The sequence below is a fragment of the Natator depressus genome, chromosome 11, assembly GCF_965152275.1.
Source record: "Natator depressus isolate rNatDep1 chromosome 11, rNatDep2.hap1, whole genome shotgun sequence".
Taxonomy (NCBI): Eukaryota; Metazoa; Chordata; order Testudines; family Cheloniidae; genus Natator; species Natator depressus.
The window spans coordinates 18,299,629-18,315,869 of NC_134244.1; the positions used below are offsets into that span (position 1 = coordinate 18,299,629).

The 16,241-nt window shown below is 40.7% G+C and overlaps 1 protein-coding gene across 1 annotated transcript in view; it reads left to right on the plus strand.

Annotated features, from left to right (window-relative positions):
- The window catches only part of ACMSD (aminocarboxymuconate semialdehyde decarboxylase), a 64,501-nt gene that overhangs the window by 6,716 nt on the left and 41,544 nt on the right, over positions 1–16,241 (plus strand). Inside the window, exons 3-4 of the mRNA XM_074966800.1 lie at positions 5,959–6,055; positions 15,752–15,801. Of these exons, the coding sequence (XP_074822901.1) occupies positions 5,959–6,055; positions 15,752–15,801 (147 nt within the window). The remainder of the gene's footprint in view (positions 1–5,958; positions 6,056–15,751; positions 15,802–16,241) is intronic.

The following is a 16,241-nucleotide window of genomic DNA, read 5'->3' on the forward strand; positions in this document are numbered from 1 at the left end:
TATGAACACCAGAGTTATGAACTGAGAAGTCAACCACACACGTCATTTGGAACCAGGCAGCAGCAGAGACAAAAAAAAAAAGTAAATACCATACAGTACTGTGTTAAACGTAAACTACTACAAAAATAAAGGGAAAGCAGCATTTTTTTCTGCATAGTAGTTTCAAAGCTGCATTAAGTCAATGTTCAGTTGTAAACTTTTGAAAGACCAACCATAACCTTTTGTTCAGAGTCACGAACATTTCAGAATTATGAACAGCCTCCATTCCCGAGGTGTTCGTAACTCTGAGGTTCTACTGTATTCAGAATGGGTAGCTCTAAAAAACAGATTTTAATAATAAAAAAAGCATAACTTACATCAAATTAAAAACTTTTTTTTTTCCCATAGAATCACCAATTTTAGAACTTAACCTAAAAATTGACCCAGGTCTTCTGACATTATATGGCTGTCTAGAAGGAAAAGAAAAGGAGGACTTCTGGCACCTTAGAGACTAACAAATTTATTTGAGCATAAGCTTCATCCAATGAAGTGAGCTGTAGCTCACGAAACCTTATGCTCAAATAAATTTGTTAGTCTCTAAGGTGCTACAAATCCTCCTTTTCTTTTTGCAGATACAGACTAACACGACTGCTACTCTGAAACCTGTCATTATAGAAGGAAAAGAAAACACAAATGGAACTATCTAATCATATTATTATAGAAGTTAAAGAACTAGAACAAAGACCTTTCAAAAAGAAGAAAAGAGTAATTCATTCCTCATCTTTATAAGAAGGAGAGCAAAGACAGAACAGTGGTTTCAGTCGGAACAGTATGCATCCTTTTGGGGCCATATTGTACATGGAGCTGTGTGCATAATTGATTTTTCAGTTCCGTGGCTAAATCTGTGCGAGGAAAGGTAATTCCATTTTCCAGAGGATTTTGTTATTCCAAAATCTGGCTTTGTTTCAATTTTCAACAAAACCACCATAATTCTCTCCAAATAGGAATGGAGTTCTGAGGCAGTCTGCCTTGTAGGCTGCTGCTGACCGTGGGAGCCTGGGGATCCCCAACTTTCAGGCAGGCAACCAAGGAGTCAGGTGGGCTCCAGGACACCTATGTGGCAGGGAGTGTTTAGTCAGAATGTTGTCAAAATCAAACCATCTCTATAGGACTTTTTGGTTTTGATAAACTGGCAAATTCCATTGAAAAACTCATTTTTCTGATTTTTTTTCCAACCTGCTCTAGCTGTGGTGTATATATCCAGAACCTGCAGCAGGGGGTAGTGCAGAAGTGACCTGCCTCAGCAGGCGATACAGAATGCATTGTATCTCAAGATGCCACTAGCAGACAGAGAGAACACATACACTCCCTTCTAAGATGAGCCAGCTCCCTTCCCAGGCCCCCAGCCTTCTAGAGATATTAGCATTATTAATGGAACTAGCCTGGAGCAGTCCTGGCCCGCAGTGGAGCACAGGGACTGCCAATCCATCCAGCCCCCTCAGGTTCACAAGGAAGGGAAGGTTCCTTATACTCCCTCCTTATGCCTCACAGACCTGTGCAAAGCTAGCAATAATTGACCCCTTAACATAAAATTTAAGAATAATTTGTTGGGAATAATAATAAATAAAATATTTTATAGCACCATAAGTTTACACACAAGACACAAAGCCTGCCCTGAGTAGGTAAATAATACAGGACAAATGAACACAAGCAAAGAGGCACGCTAACACTTCAGGAGCCTGATCCAATTGCCCAGTGAAGTCAATGGGAGCTTTCCACGGACTTCAGTAGGTTCTGGATTGGGTCCCAGGATTTTATTATGTTGAGAAAGAGTGGGTGCTTGAAGAGGTGGGATAAGGAGGATGATCGAGTACACAGGGAACCGGACTGGATTTAAGAAACTTGTATTCAGTTCACATCACAGCCACATACTTCCTGTGCAGCTCCTGCCTCAGTTTCCCATATCCCTGCCACACAGAGTTGTTGTGAGGATACAATCTATTAATGACTGTGAGGTGCTCACACTGTGATGATGCATAGGTAGTTAGCTAAGGAGGGATCCGAAGAAAAGGAGGAGGTATCTAGTGGTAAGAATAGGAAGAATGATTTAGATACAATGAGCAGCAAGACACAAGATGCACAGTTGAAAGTGCAAAAAGGAGAGATGTCCTTAGTCCAGCTAAGAGCTTGAGCACATGCTTTACTTTAAGCATCTGCACACTCCCATTTAAGTCAACTAACTAAAACCAGTTACATTATTAAATGGTTGGCAGTTTAGGTGGTGAGTTTAACAAGACAGAGTTATAGAGTTAATCTGCTCCCATCTTCTGAGGTTCAGACATGACTTCCAAATAGGAGCTCTGAACTGAGAGAGAGAGGGATGAGTGATATTTGAGTGACTAGATGTACACAACGACACAAAAAGAATAAATATCTAGTGCTTGGCATTTTCAGAGTGTTGCCTCAGCCTTCAGGTTTAGTCTCATGAAGACAGTAACTGAACTGCTCTGCTTTTTTAAAAAAAAAACCCAAAACTCACTCCCATGATTCTCACAAGAATTATAACTAATACATGTGTTATGTAAAACATAGATTGAGACTTTCCAAGCTACCTGATGAATTTAGGAATTTTCCTATTAATCTTACTAGATTTGAATAATACTGATCTTGGGACAAGAACCTGTCAACCCTCAAAGTGATAATTGGGAATTCTTAAGTAATCCATATAATTAATATATAATCTATAGCTCGGGCTCCCTAACGGGAAGTGGACATCCAAATCCCTTGGCACCTGGGAAAATCACAGCCAATGTGTGTCTGTGTGTGTGCATGTGTGTGAGCACACATGAGTAATGAAAATGAGGAGTTTGATAAAATGCAACACCTGTTTATTACAAGAACATTCCAATGTCATCAACATCACTGGGATTATAAACCGTGGAATTTTTTAAAGATTCAGTTGGAATCCTGTGGCAAGCTAGTAGTAGCAACACTATGGGCTATCCAGTGCTGCCTCTGTCAGAGTAGGTTGGATGTTACTGTCGTTGGGAGGGAATAAAGTCCTTTGCACAAAACTGGAGCAAGGGAAAATGTGTTTTAGGATGAGAGGAGGAAAAAGCTTCTCATAAGACTCGGTAAAAAATAATCAAACCATACAAAAATTAATTATGTATTTTTTCAAAGGAGGGAAATTCTGAATGAAACTGATGAGCCTGATGATGGGAAACTTTGCCATGTAGCTCAATTGATTTTAGACAACTGATTTTTAAATCTGTCTCTTAATTTCCACATAAATTTGTTAAAGCATAAAACACCAGGTGCTGTTAGGAGGAGATGTCGTACAAATCTTAACTTATGTCCTAGGTAAATTGATTAAGCCTTGAGAATAGAGGTCTCATAGTACCTTGTCTGATGGCTTCTCTCTAGCCATTGCTTTGGAAACATGAACAATTTCCTCAGGATCCATGTGTTCATCATTACTGCAAAACCTCAGATAATTGTTTCCAATTAACTTTACAAAATTACTACATAATTTTGTATTTTAAAGGTGCCTGCATCATGTGCATTTTAGTGGTAGTGCCCAGAGACTGTAGCAATATGTCTGGATTTCCAGCTCTCATTTTTTTGTTGGGCCAAATCTTGCTTGCCTTCTCATATGGGTAATCTCATTGATCTGAGTGAATTTAGTCAGGTGAATAAGGAGAACAGCAGTTTGTTCTGTAAATCAGGCTTTTCCTGAGTTTATACACAAATATGAGGGTTCAGGATTGATCAGTGGCACACCCATGATCACAGAAAATTCAATTAACGCAGATGAAAGCAGCAAACCCAATTCTTTATAGCCTGGCACTTAGCTTATTAGAAACTCTTTCATATTGCATAGCCTAATATTGCCTGGAAAGGGTTTCTTTTTTATCTTTTAGTATTTATGTATTAACAGCAGATAGGTCCCTTGGTGAAATTTAAAATCTGTCTAACACTGTTTTCAGTATTAATAGAAGAAAATACATATGAGATCTTTAAAGGCTAGCAGAATCTGAAGAACGAATTGAAAGGCTACTGTACTCACTGAAATACTCCCAGTGGCAACTCAATAAAGGGCACGTAGTCTATTTTTACATGACAAAATCTTCAGTTCCGCTGGGCCTTTCCCTTACCCGCAAATATCATGCATATTACACAATAATCAACAGTGGCTTGATACTGGATTTTTAAAATTATTGGAATGTATGCCTAAGATAGCCCCTTCTATTTGGAAAATCAACTCTAACAGACTTTAAAGAATTTTGCCAGAGGAACAGGACTGTGGAGCTGTAATTACTGTCTATAACATTGGGAGTCATTTTCTCAAACTGTGATCTTGCTGCCAGCTCATTCTGGTATCCTGCCAAGGTGGCACAGACAGGGAGAGAGAAAAAAAGAGGTTTTAAAATATTTATCAGGAAAATATATTTGTGAATGATGTATGAAGCTAATAACAAATTCAAGGTTAAAAACAGTCTGACTCCTCATAGAGAGGAGACATGCAACTGAGTATGCCTGCTGCAACGAGTGTAATTTTATTATTTTAAGAAATTTTATGTCTATGTTCATCACAAGGAATAGTCTGAATTAACTGTTATTTTATATTGCAGAATAGGTGTACAATGAGTGAAATTCACCTCTCCTCCAGGAGTGTCAGTCGACTGATTTTGTGTGTTGGGGGAGGAAACTAGGTGTGGGTTGGAGAGAATGTGCCCCCTCATACTGGAGCAGGCTTTAGGGATTCATTGCATCTAGCTGCCATCCACTGTGCTATTCCTCCACACCCTTTACAGAGGGGTTCCCAGCCACTAAATCAGTGTAACCGCAGATCCCATCACTCCTCGCCCCCAACATGTCTGCTCTACACCCATGCTTCCCTACCACACACAGGTGGAATCTGCAGGGTCCAGACACAACTTAATCCAGCTGTCTGCCATAGCTCAACTTTCATGCATTCCCATTACCCAACAGAAGCAGCTAAGAGTATCTCTGAACTCTCGCCTTGCAGGTATTGATGGGTTACATCTCATCAATTCGTTTAAGAATAAAGCAATAGGAAAATTGACAGTTGCAGTTGCTTTTGGTGTTGAATCACTAGCTCTAATAACGTATCCATAAGACCATGTGGCTATGAACAGTTGCAACATTCATTTTCCTTGGCTTGATTTGACAAGACAGTGACTACACAGTGTCTTTGGCCCGTTATCAAACCAATCAAAAATTAAAGTCAGAAGTGTTGCATCGCTCTGTCTTCTCTCAATTAAAGGGACACAGTCAAAGTTAGTGACCTTGGTAATATTTTGACTTACATAACCCTGAGAGGGCTTTGCATTAAAACTGTACTGCTATAGTTCAGGTAATTGTTTTATATTGGATCTTTTCCCCTGATACAAATGCTTCAGTATTCTTTTTTTTTATTTCTAAGAAGAAAATTCAATCTGCAGCTTCAATGGGGCTAATTCTATCTCAATTGTACAGGATGAATCTGCAGAACTCTACTGAATTTATGGAGTTACTCTGAATTCTTGCTGGAGTTACTAAGATCATTTTTGAGCACACTCACTTCCAAAGGAATAGGACAAACCTGATGGCAGAACTTGGCTCATGGTCAATAAACAGCACTCATAAGCATCACTGTGATGTCAAACTCAGGCGCCTGAATGATGGAGGACAAACTTTAGTTAAGGAAAATGTTTCAGGATAACAAAGGGTATTAGCAACAGAGAGAGGATTGTTTTTAAATTATAAAAAGAGACCTTGATATTGTCCTTTTGCATTACAAATGACATTTCTAAATATTTTTTTGGATTTTTTTTTTCTATTGAACAAAAATGAAGGGCCTGAATTCTAGCACTGGATGGGCATTGGCAGTCCCACATACTTTTAACAGAGTAGAATTTAGGCCATAATATCTTGATACAACTGTATTACTGTAATAAAAATTTCATTTCACAGGGGGAGGCAAAAATGATGAAGGAGGGAAAGGTTTTCAGAGTTATCCAAGAGAATTGCTGGAATCCAGAGGTTCGGGTTAAAGAGATGAACAAATCAGGTAACTCCAAAAATGAAATAGATTAATCATAAATCAGATAGAACAACTTAAGCTTTCACATCAAAGTGTTTTATAATAACATTAAAATGAAAAGGTTTTGCAGAGTTACAATTAGTTTAAATCAATTGCAAGTCAGTGAAAACTAATACAGTTTACATTTGGACTCAAAAGAGACAGATTCTACCTTTTAGTACCTTGCTCCAGAAGTAGCCAAAATTAATTTCTCTGCAGGAAGGTACAAGTTAATATGAGTATGGGTGTCAGAACATGGCCTCAAAAGGAGAATATGCATTCCTGATTTTGAAAGTGGCCTATAAAGGAGAAAAATGTGTTTGAGCTCTTTCTTTGTTTTTGATGATGTATTTAAAAAAAAAGAAAAGAACTTTCTGCCAAGTTTTTTTTTTTCCTGCTTGTTTTTGCATTACATTGTCTACCACGTTTTTGCTGGAGGACTGTGAGTAACTGGAGAATTAGTGGAATTATGTTATCAGATGAGACAAGAGGCCCTGATCCTGTAAGCACATGCCTAACTTTAGGTTTGGCTTCAAAAAGACCACTCGTGTGTATCATTAGGCACATGCAATTATCTTCAAGAACTCATAGAGAACGGGTGAGGTCACAGAGAACTGAATAAGGGCAAACATAGTATCTTTCTTTAAAAGAGAACAAAGAGGACCTGCGGAATTATAGACCATCAGTCTAAATTTAGATATATGAGAAGATACTGGAACAAATTATTAAAAAATCAATTTGTAGGCACTTCGAGGATAATAGGATGATAACAAATCTATATTGGCTATTACTTAAGAACAAATTATGCCAAAGCAACCTATTTTCTTTCTTTGACAGGGTTACTGGGTGGAGCAGAAAGGAGTATATATGACTTATTTTTATTTTAGTAAAGCTTTTGACAGAGTCTCACAGGGCATTCTCTTAAGCAAACAAGGAAAATGTGGTCTAGATGAAAATACTAAGGTGGGTGCATAATTGGTTGAGAAACTGTACTCAAGGACTCCTCATTGTTTTTGCTGATACAGACTAACACGGCTACCAGTCTGAAACCTGTACTCAAAGAGTATTTATAATGGTTTGCTGTCAAGCTGGAAAGACATATCTAGTGCAGTTCTGCATGAGTCATTTCTGAGTCACATACTGTTCAGTATGTTCATTAATTACTTGAATAATAGAGTGGAGAGTATGCTTCTAAAATTTACAGAGGATGCAAAGCTAGTTGCAAGCACTTTGAAGGACAAGATTAGAAATAAAAAAACCTAAATAAATTGGAGAATTGTTCTGAAATCAACAAGATGAAATCCAATAAAGACAAATGTGAAGTACTACACTTAGGAAGGAAAAAAATCCAAAGCACAACTACAAAATGGGAAATAACAGGCTAGGCAGTAGTACTGCTGAAAAAGATCTAGGGGTTATAGTGGATCACCAATGAAATATGAGACAAAATGTGATGCCGTGGCAAAAAAGAAAACGTCATTCTAGGTGTATGAACGGGAGTATCAATGACTGGGACGTGGCTGGTAGTGTCTAGTGGTTGGAGCAGGAGTGGTGCCTAGTGGTTGGAGCAGGAGTCGGTAGTCAGGAATCAGATCTGGGGGTCAGGACCGGGTTACGTGGAATGAGTCAGGGCAGGGGCAAGGCTGGTCCAAGGCAGTAGCAGAGCTGGAGCAGGACTGGGAACAAGGCAGGAGCAGGAGCTGGAGCTATTGCAGCCACAGGTAAATGCTTTGAGCAGCTGCTGAACAACTGCTGATGGGCTTAAGAATCACTCTGCTGATTCTTCTAGCTAATCAGGCAATGTACCCAGTCCGGAAGCTACTACAGGCCAGCTGTGCTCATTAGGCTGCCTTGAGACTGGTTCTACTGCAGGCTCCGATTCCTGACAATACCTGCCCCCTCAAAAGGCGTTGGGGGGCAGGTTCTCAGAGTATGTCTGGTGGAACTTTTGCAATAGGTCCAGGGCATGTATGTTCTCTATTGGTTCCCAAGACCACTCATCCAGACTGTAGCTTTCCCAGTCCACCAGATGCTGGAATCTAACTAACCAAGGGTGAGGATTCAGTAGACCACACACTCCTCCTGTCCATGGACTGTTATGGGGGTCAGTGGCAGGTTGGATTGGCTTGGGTTTGGATTTTTAGTGCAGGGTTTTTTAAAAGTGACATATAAAAGAGGGGATGGATCTTCATGCACTTGGGCAGCTGTAACCTGAAGGCCACTGGGTGTACCCATTCTGTAATCCAGAAGGGGTCTGTGTATTGGGAGTCTAATTTGGCAGATACATAGTTCGATTTAAGGTTCTGGGCAGAAAGCCACACCTTGTCACCTGTGGCCAGATTGGAAAGAGCCTAATGATCCTGGTCCATATGGTGTTTATCGGCTTCTTTGGCAGACTGCAAGTGTTCCTTGAGCTCCTGGTGCATCTGTGGTAGGCAGGAGGCTAAATCCGCTGAGGCCAATACTGCGGAACTCATGGGCCAGTCTGGGTGGAAGTGGAGGTGAAAGCCACAATTTGCAAAAGAATGGGTTATGCTGGATCGAGGCATGGATTGCATTGTAATATGTGAATTTGGCATGGCGCAGCAGGGGAAGCCAGTGGTAACTCAAAGACCAGTGAAGATACTCCTCCAAGATTTGACTGACTTCCTCTGTTTGTCCATTACTCTGTGGATGATAGGCAAGACAAGGTGAGGGATTCAATACCAAGGAGTCTGAGAAATTCCCACAAGAACTGGGGGATGAACTGGGGACCCAGGTTCAATACAATGCCCGGCAGTAACCCAACATAGTGAAAGACATTTTCTAGGAAGAGTCAAGCCATCTCCATGCAGTAGGAACAGTATGGTGTAGAATGAAGTATGCCATCTTTGTTATAAGGTCCAAAAACACCCAGGATTACCAAGTGTCCCTGGGATCATGGCAGTTCTACAATGAAGTCCATTCATATAGTAAACCAAGGCTGTGGAGGTGTGGACAGATTTGGGGGAGACTTATGGGTATTGATCATGAGTTCTCGGTATGGGCACAGAGGTTGCAAGACCTTATATAATCCTTGATGTAAACTTGTGACTTGGCCACCAGAAGCTCCTTGAGACCAGATTCCTGGTCTTGAATTGGCCAAATTGGCCCAGAAGTGGCAAATTGTGGCATAGTTTCAATACCTGAAGCCTCGGTTGTCCCACTGGAACATAAATTCAACCCTTGTGATAGATGAGGCCATTCTGTAGTCAGAACTCGGATTCTGGTCAGGTACACAGATCGTTCAGGGTCTCGCGGATCTGGGTTGCAAACAGGTTGTCGAGGAGTAGGGAGTGGATGGAGGATGTCAGTTCTGCTGTAGTCCATCCCATTGACAAAGTTGGACACCTTGCATATAGTGGCAGAGGGCTCTTCACCAGCTTTGAGTTATTTGTTTTTCCAGGATAGGGCATCCACCTTTCCGTTTCTCACCCTTGGGTGATAGGTTGCCACAAAGTCACATTGAGCAAGGAAGAACCTGCAGATCTAGCATTGGTTAAGGCATCTAGCTGCCTGTAAGTACTTCAGGTTTCTGGGATCCATTAGGAGTTCAATGGGGAAACTGGGCTCCTTCTAGGAGGTGGTGTCATGCCTTGAAAGCTGCTTTAATAGCCACTTGAAGGCATGGGAGGGGGAGGAGTAGGTTGTGGGGGCCCACGTGTCAAGATAATACTGCACCTGTTTGAGGCATCAGCCTGGATCGTAAATGGTTTAGTGGGATTTGAGTGAATCAGGATGGGTACTCACGTGACAGTGAGCACATGAAAATCATAGAGTTCCTGACTTTCTGGGAAAGTGAGGATGTTGTATACCCCCAGAAGTCAGGAACAACTGATAACCATCCACTTTATAATAGCCAATAATATATTCGAAGACTGATATTAGCACCTGCTCCCAGTCTTCTTTTCTCAAGACTAAACATACCGATTTTTTTAGCCTTTCCTCATTGGTCAGGTTATCTAAATCTTTTTTATCATTTTGTTGCTCTCTCCAGTTTGTCCACATCTTTCTTAAATTGTGGGACCCAGAACTGGACACAGTACTCCAGCTGAGGCCTCATGAGTAGAGAGGAACAATTACCTTCTGTGTCCTGCATGTGACACTCCTTGTCAGGGAGCAGGACCTGCAGCAGAGTCAGTCACTGAATAATCTAACGAGTACAGCTGGCCTGTTGTAAGCTGCCTGATTGATTGGTCGGAAGAGTCAGCAGACCAGCTCCTAAGCCCAGAAGCAGCAACAGTTCAGCAGGTTTCAGAGTGGTAGCCATGTTAGTCTGTATCAGCAAAAAAACCCGAGGAGTACTTGTGGCACCTTAGAGACTAACAAATTTATTTGGGCATAAGCTTTTGTGGGCTAAAACCCACTTCATCAGATGCATGCAGTGGAAAATACGGTAGGAGGATATATATACACAGAGAACATGAAAAAATAGGTGTTGCCATACCAACTGTAACGAGATTAATCAATTAAGGTGGGCTATTATCAGCAGGAGAAAAAAAACTTCTGGAGTGATAATCAGGATGGCCCATTTCAAACAGTTGACAAAAAGGTGTGAGTAACACTAGGGGGAAAATTAGCATAGGGAAATAGTTTTTACTTTGTGTAATGACCTATCCACTCCCAGTCTTTATTCAGGCCTAATTTAATGGTGTCCAGTTTGCAAATTAGTTCCAATTCTGCAGTTTCTTGTTGGAATCAGTTTTTGAAGTTTTTTAGTTGGAGAATTGCGACTTTTAGGTCTGAAATTGAGTGACCAGGGAGGTTGAAGTGTTCTCCAACTGGTTTTTGAATGTTATAATTCTTGACATCTGATTTGTGTCCATTTATTCTTTTGCATAGAGATTGCCTGGTTTGGCCAATGTACAGGGCAGAGGGGCATTGCTGGCACATGATGGCATATATCACATTGGTAGATGTGCAGGTGAACAAGACTCCAGTGGTGTGGTTGATGTGATTAGGTCAGCATCTGCTCAAAGCATTTGCCTATGGCTGCAATAGCCTCTGTGCCTGCTTTTTCCCAGCCTTGCTTCTGCCTTATTCCAGTCCTCCTCCTGCTTTGTTCCAGCCCTGCTCCTGCACTTTTTTTATACATCACAAAGAAGCAAACTAAACGAGTCAAACACATTTTTTTTTTCTGCTTTGCAGGTCACCTTTAATAAGCAGTGAGTTCCTCAAGGGATAATAACTACAGGCCATATCTTATTCTTGTTCCATTGATGGAGGTGCAGCTATGGATTTTAAAGACAATTTTGAGTAAGAAAGATTGAGGGTAGATCATGGCCCTAAAAATTAACCACCAAAAATGAGACAGTTTGGGAGGGAAGATGCAAAGAGTTTCTCTCAGTTAAAGAAAGCTGGTAGCCAGCAGGGTAAGGTGTCATTAACTCAGGTAACTTAGGCCCTGTAATTAGATCCTATTTGTGAAAAGCTTTATGCAGCAACGTAAGAACTTTATCATTGATAAGAAATACAACTGGTACCTAGTGCACCAGAACAGCAATTAGGTCACATGACCATACCTCCTGGCTCCACTCAGAATACAAGATGGTGTATTAAAATACTTACTTAAATGTAAACTGCAAAGCCAATGTTAAAACTGAGTTAACACAGTTTTATCACATCGCAGTTTTATGCCACAGGCCACACTAGCCAGGCTGTGGGTGACACTGAATTCAAATATTAATTTTAACTAAACTTTCTTTAATTCCTTTCCCCTCTGTGAAATCTTCTTGGTCCTTCCTGCCTCAGTGAAGACATAGCAGAATGTATCACTCTATGTCATAACACATATCATGGATTGCAGTGAGATGCTGGCCGTTGCAGATGTACATTCTGGAATATCAACAGTCAACCAGGATGTACCAAGAGGATTTCAGAAAAGTGTGGGGGAGAGGGAAAATACTTTTTCAAAAAGTTAAAACTCATTTATGTGGTGAGTAATCTCCCTCGTTCCCTCACAGTGTGGTGACCGGGAACATTCAGCACAGAAATCTCTCTCTAAGTCCATTTTTATATTTGCTTTGCAGTTTGCCTTTCTGCAAGCTGGAATGCCAGAAAGTAAAGCATTAATGCAATCTCTCTGTCAGAAAAGGAAAGAAAAGACTGAATTCTGGAAATGATCTTAAGGTGGTAGAAATCTGAATTTACTGTGTCAGAGAAATAGATGATTCTGTTTCCCTTTAAAAATCAGAACACCAAGGCTCTTAACCATTTATACTTGACTGAATATCAGAGCCACCAAAGGAAGAGGAGAATGAGGTAACAGATTTAAGATGGTGTCAGGAACCAGCAATTCATAGCTCAGTTTTTGTAGCAATTAATATTTAAAAATCCTTGGACCTCTGTGCCCCTATATTTAAGGCAAGCTGATCAAACAGTGGAAGCAGAGGAAATGATCTTCATGTGAATCACATAAAAAAGGAAAGTTGGATAATTAAATGCAAAAAAGCAGGCAAAGGCTGAAGATTAATGGTCCCTAGGGACACTGGGAAAAGAATGGCAAGAGAGGCAAACTGCACACAATCAGATGACTGTGATCACTTCCATACCAAGTGCCGTTCCTGCTAAGCCTATATCATAACATTCCAAATGACCAGTGGTATCAAATGCTATGGAACTAGGCAGCAATACATGAGCCAATAAGACCATCACCAGTGCATAGAAAGAACCCATTCACCATGTTAACCACTGCTGTTCCAGCAGTTGAAACCCTCGCTTGCAAGCCTCTAATAAACTGTTCTGAGAAAGGTGATTAAACAGTTGTTTGATTGCACCCTCTTCAAACACTTTAGCAGGAAAGCATAAATAGGAAAAAGACAAATAAGTGGCTGGACACTAAAATATGACTCTGTTAAGAAGAGGGCTGTAATGGGATTTAACCATTTTAATGTGATTGGAACAAGACACAATAATAATCTGTTTAAGGCATGGGAAGGGTTCCCAAATGTGCTAATCAAGTGTTCACTGGCACATTGCTGGAGAATGTAAATGAGTCAGGGATCAAGACCTTTCTGTTCTCCCACTATGCAGTACAGAGAGGAGCAAAATGCCAAAAAATCCATAATGTGTCTGTGTAGAGGGGAAAATTGGCTACATGGGATGTTCCCTCCCACCCTTTCCCTTCCACTCTCCCTCCCTTCCCCCCAACATTTCTGATCTTTGGAAAAAGCCCTTGTGTCTCGTCATCATTTATATGAGAAAACAGACATGGCCAGAGCAAAAAGAGGATCATTCTTCCTCAGAAGCACTGCAGAAGGGATACAGTAAAACATGGAGGTTAATGTTGCTTGAAGCAGAAGACTGGAAATTAGCATGAACATTTGGGGCGCAAATGAGAAGTCCGTGGGAGCTGAGAGCACTCAGCACCATGCAGGAGTTGCTTAGCATGGACTCACATCCCTACAAGCGATCTCTACTGAAAAAACAACCATGTGGGGGACTCAGTTACAACAAAAGAGCTCATGTTTGAGGAAACAAGGAGCAAAAATGCTGCTCATTGAAGAGTGATTCACTACAAAGTGGGTTATTCTTTAGACTTAATCTGCTTCCTAGAGGAATCCAGATTCAACCTCTGTCCCCCCAGTGTCCCTTTATTATGTAATAATTAACTGGTTAATTATTACATAATAAATGGACACTGACAACTTAAAATTCACACTTCAGGATGAAAATGATTTACCTGCTGTAAAGTAACTGCAAGTAATATCTAAGATTACTATAAGGAAAAGAAATGAGAGGGGGAAAATATGTTTTCTCTATTTTTTTCCCCTATCTGCTTAGTATGTATTAAAGGGCACCTTGCCTACAGTCAGTTTCACTGTTTCCCTGACATAGTGAGTAAGGCCCCAATCCTGCAAGCACTTGCATATGCTTAATTTTATACGAGACTTTGCAAGATCAGAGTCAGTTTTCCCTGTTGTTTTCATGGATCATTAATATAGCAATAAGAAAGAGAAAGTCACTGGAAAAAAATTAGGAAAAACTTCTCAGGGTGATTCTGAGGCAGTTGTAGTTAATGAAAATAATTCTCACTCATTTTTTTTAAACTAACTGATTTCAAGGTTCTGTTAGTGAATGCAAAGCTTCTGCATTTGTTATAATAAGCTTTGTTACCACAAAGGGGAGCAAAAACAATATATATTATTTTCACTGTCTTAAGTGGGACCTTCAAAGATTTTTTATATGACAAAATACATTTATGGAAATCAAGATACATTTATGGAAAATTAAGTAAAATGAAAGAAAGTCAAGAGTGATAAGCATGCACAAGTATTTAAATTAATACCAACAGATTAAAGCAGGGGCTCTCAAACTTCATTGCACCACGACCCCCTTCTGACAATAAAAATTACTACATGACCCCAGGAGGGGGGACCGAAGACTGAGCCACCCCAGCCCCACTGCCCCAGGTGAAGGGGCCAAAGCCCCAGACTCGGCGGGGAGGCCTGTAACCTGAGCCCCGCCACCCATGGCCAAAGCCAAAGCCCTCAGTCTTTGGCTTCAGCCACGGGCGGTGGGGCTTGGGGTACGACTTCAGCCCTGGGCCCCAGCAAGTCTAAACCAGCCTTGGTGACCCTATTACAACGGGGTCTCGACAAACTTTGAGGCCCCAACCCACAGTCTGAGAACCGCTGGATTAGTGTAACAATAGATCACACACACCTAACTGCTGCTCTGGGCTTTTGTCCCTGAACTGAAGTGATTCTAAAGAAAATTGTTATAACTGTTCCACAAATAACATACAAAAATATTTTTTAAAAGCCAAACACCAATTTTTATACTCCCACATTTGTATGTATGTAACCAGAGGGTTATATGCGTCTTCTGGGCAGAGAAAACTCATTCCAAGCTTCTGTGATCCACAGCAATTCAAATCCCATACAAATGCCCACTTATGTGACAGCTGCCATCTTGGCCAACATCAGAGATTGAACTGGGGACTGGCAGAGCTATATGGATTGAGCTAAGTAGCTAGATCCTGTTACGAATAATTACTATTCACTCATAAAAGTACTTTCATTTGGACATATGCCCAGTTTTGCTTGATGAGCTAGACTGACTCATTGTATTAATTATTATTTTCCCCATTTTGGGTAATATTCTTCCCATGAATACCTCATGTACAATTCCCATTGTCTTCTATAGCTGTGGTTCTCAACCTTTTTTCATTTGTGTCCCCTAAAAATTTTTGAACGGAGGTGCGGACCCCTCTGGAAATCTGCAGACCCCCCAGGGGTCTGTGGACCACACATTGAGAGCCACTGTTCTATAAGAAAAAAGAAAAGGAGTACTTGTGGCACCTTAGAGACTAACCAATTTATTTGAGCATAAGCTTTTGTGAGCTACAGCATCCGATGCATCCGATGAAGTGAGCTGTAGCTCACGAAAGCTTATGCTCAAATAAATTGGTTAGTCTCTAAGGTACTATAAGTACTCCTTTTCTTTTTGCAAATACAGACTAACACGGCTGTTACTCTGAAACCTGTTCTATACGACACATGCGTCTTTATTCAGTCTGTCCCCTATGAACATATCTGCTTCCCTCAGATTGACTGACAAATCTCTATAATTAATCTGTAATGCATGAGATCAAACTATGATCAGACCTAGGACAAAATCATAATCTGCATTTTCATATTTAAAGACTTTTGTTCTTCTATGTAGGAGTCACTGTACAAGCCCTTTCTACAGTTCCTGTAATGTTCAGCTATTGGGTAAGTCCTTGCAAACAAATTTTGTAAGTCATAGATACTATAAAATTCAAAATAATAAAATCCACACTGCCTGTGAGTTAGGCAGTTCAGCCAGTCACCAGAATAATACAGCAAAGCTGCTCTGGCAGTGGAAGAAAGGCCAGCAGAGTAGCATGGCAAAGCTGCTCCAACAGGAGCTGGAGGCTGCAGACCTCCAGTCTGGAGAACATTTAACACAAATGGGTGAGACAGCGACAGGAATTTAGGAAGAACAACAGGAAGCAGGGAGAGAGCCTTTACAGAGCATGAATCTAGGACTGGGGTGTATGATATAAAGGAAAAACGGGCAAGTTCTGATTCATTGGGTTGTAAGTCTATCAAATAGATGTTTTCCCCTAAAAATAAAATTTCAAAAATTGCCACAGGGAAATCCACCTTCTTCCTACTGTGGTGAGGAAGAA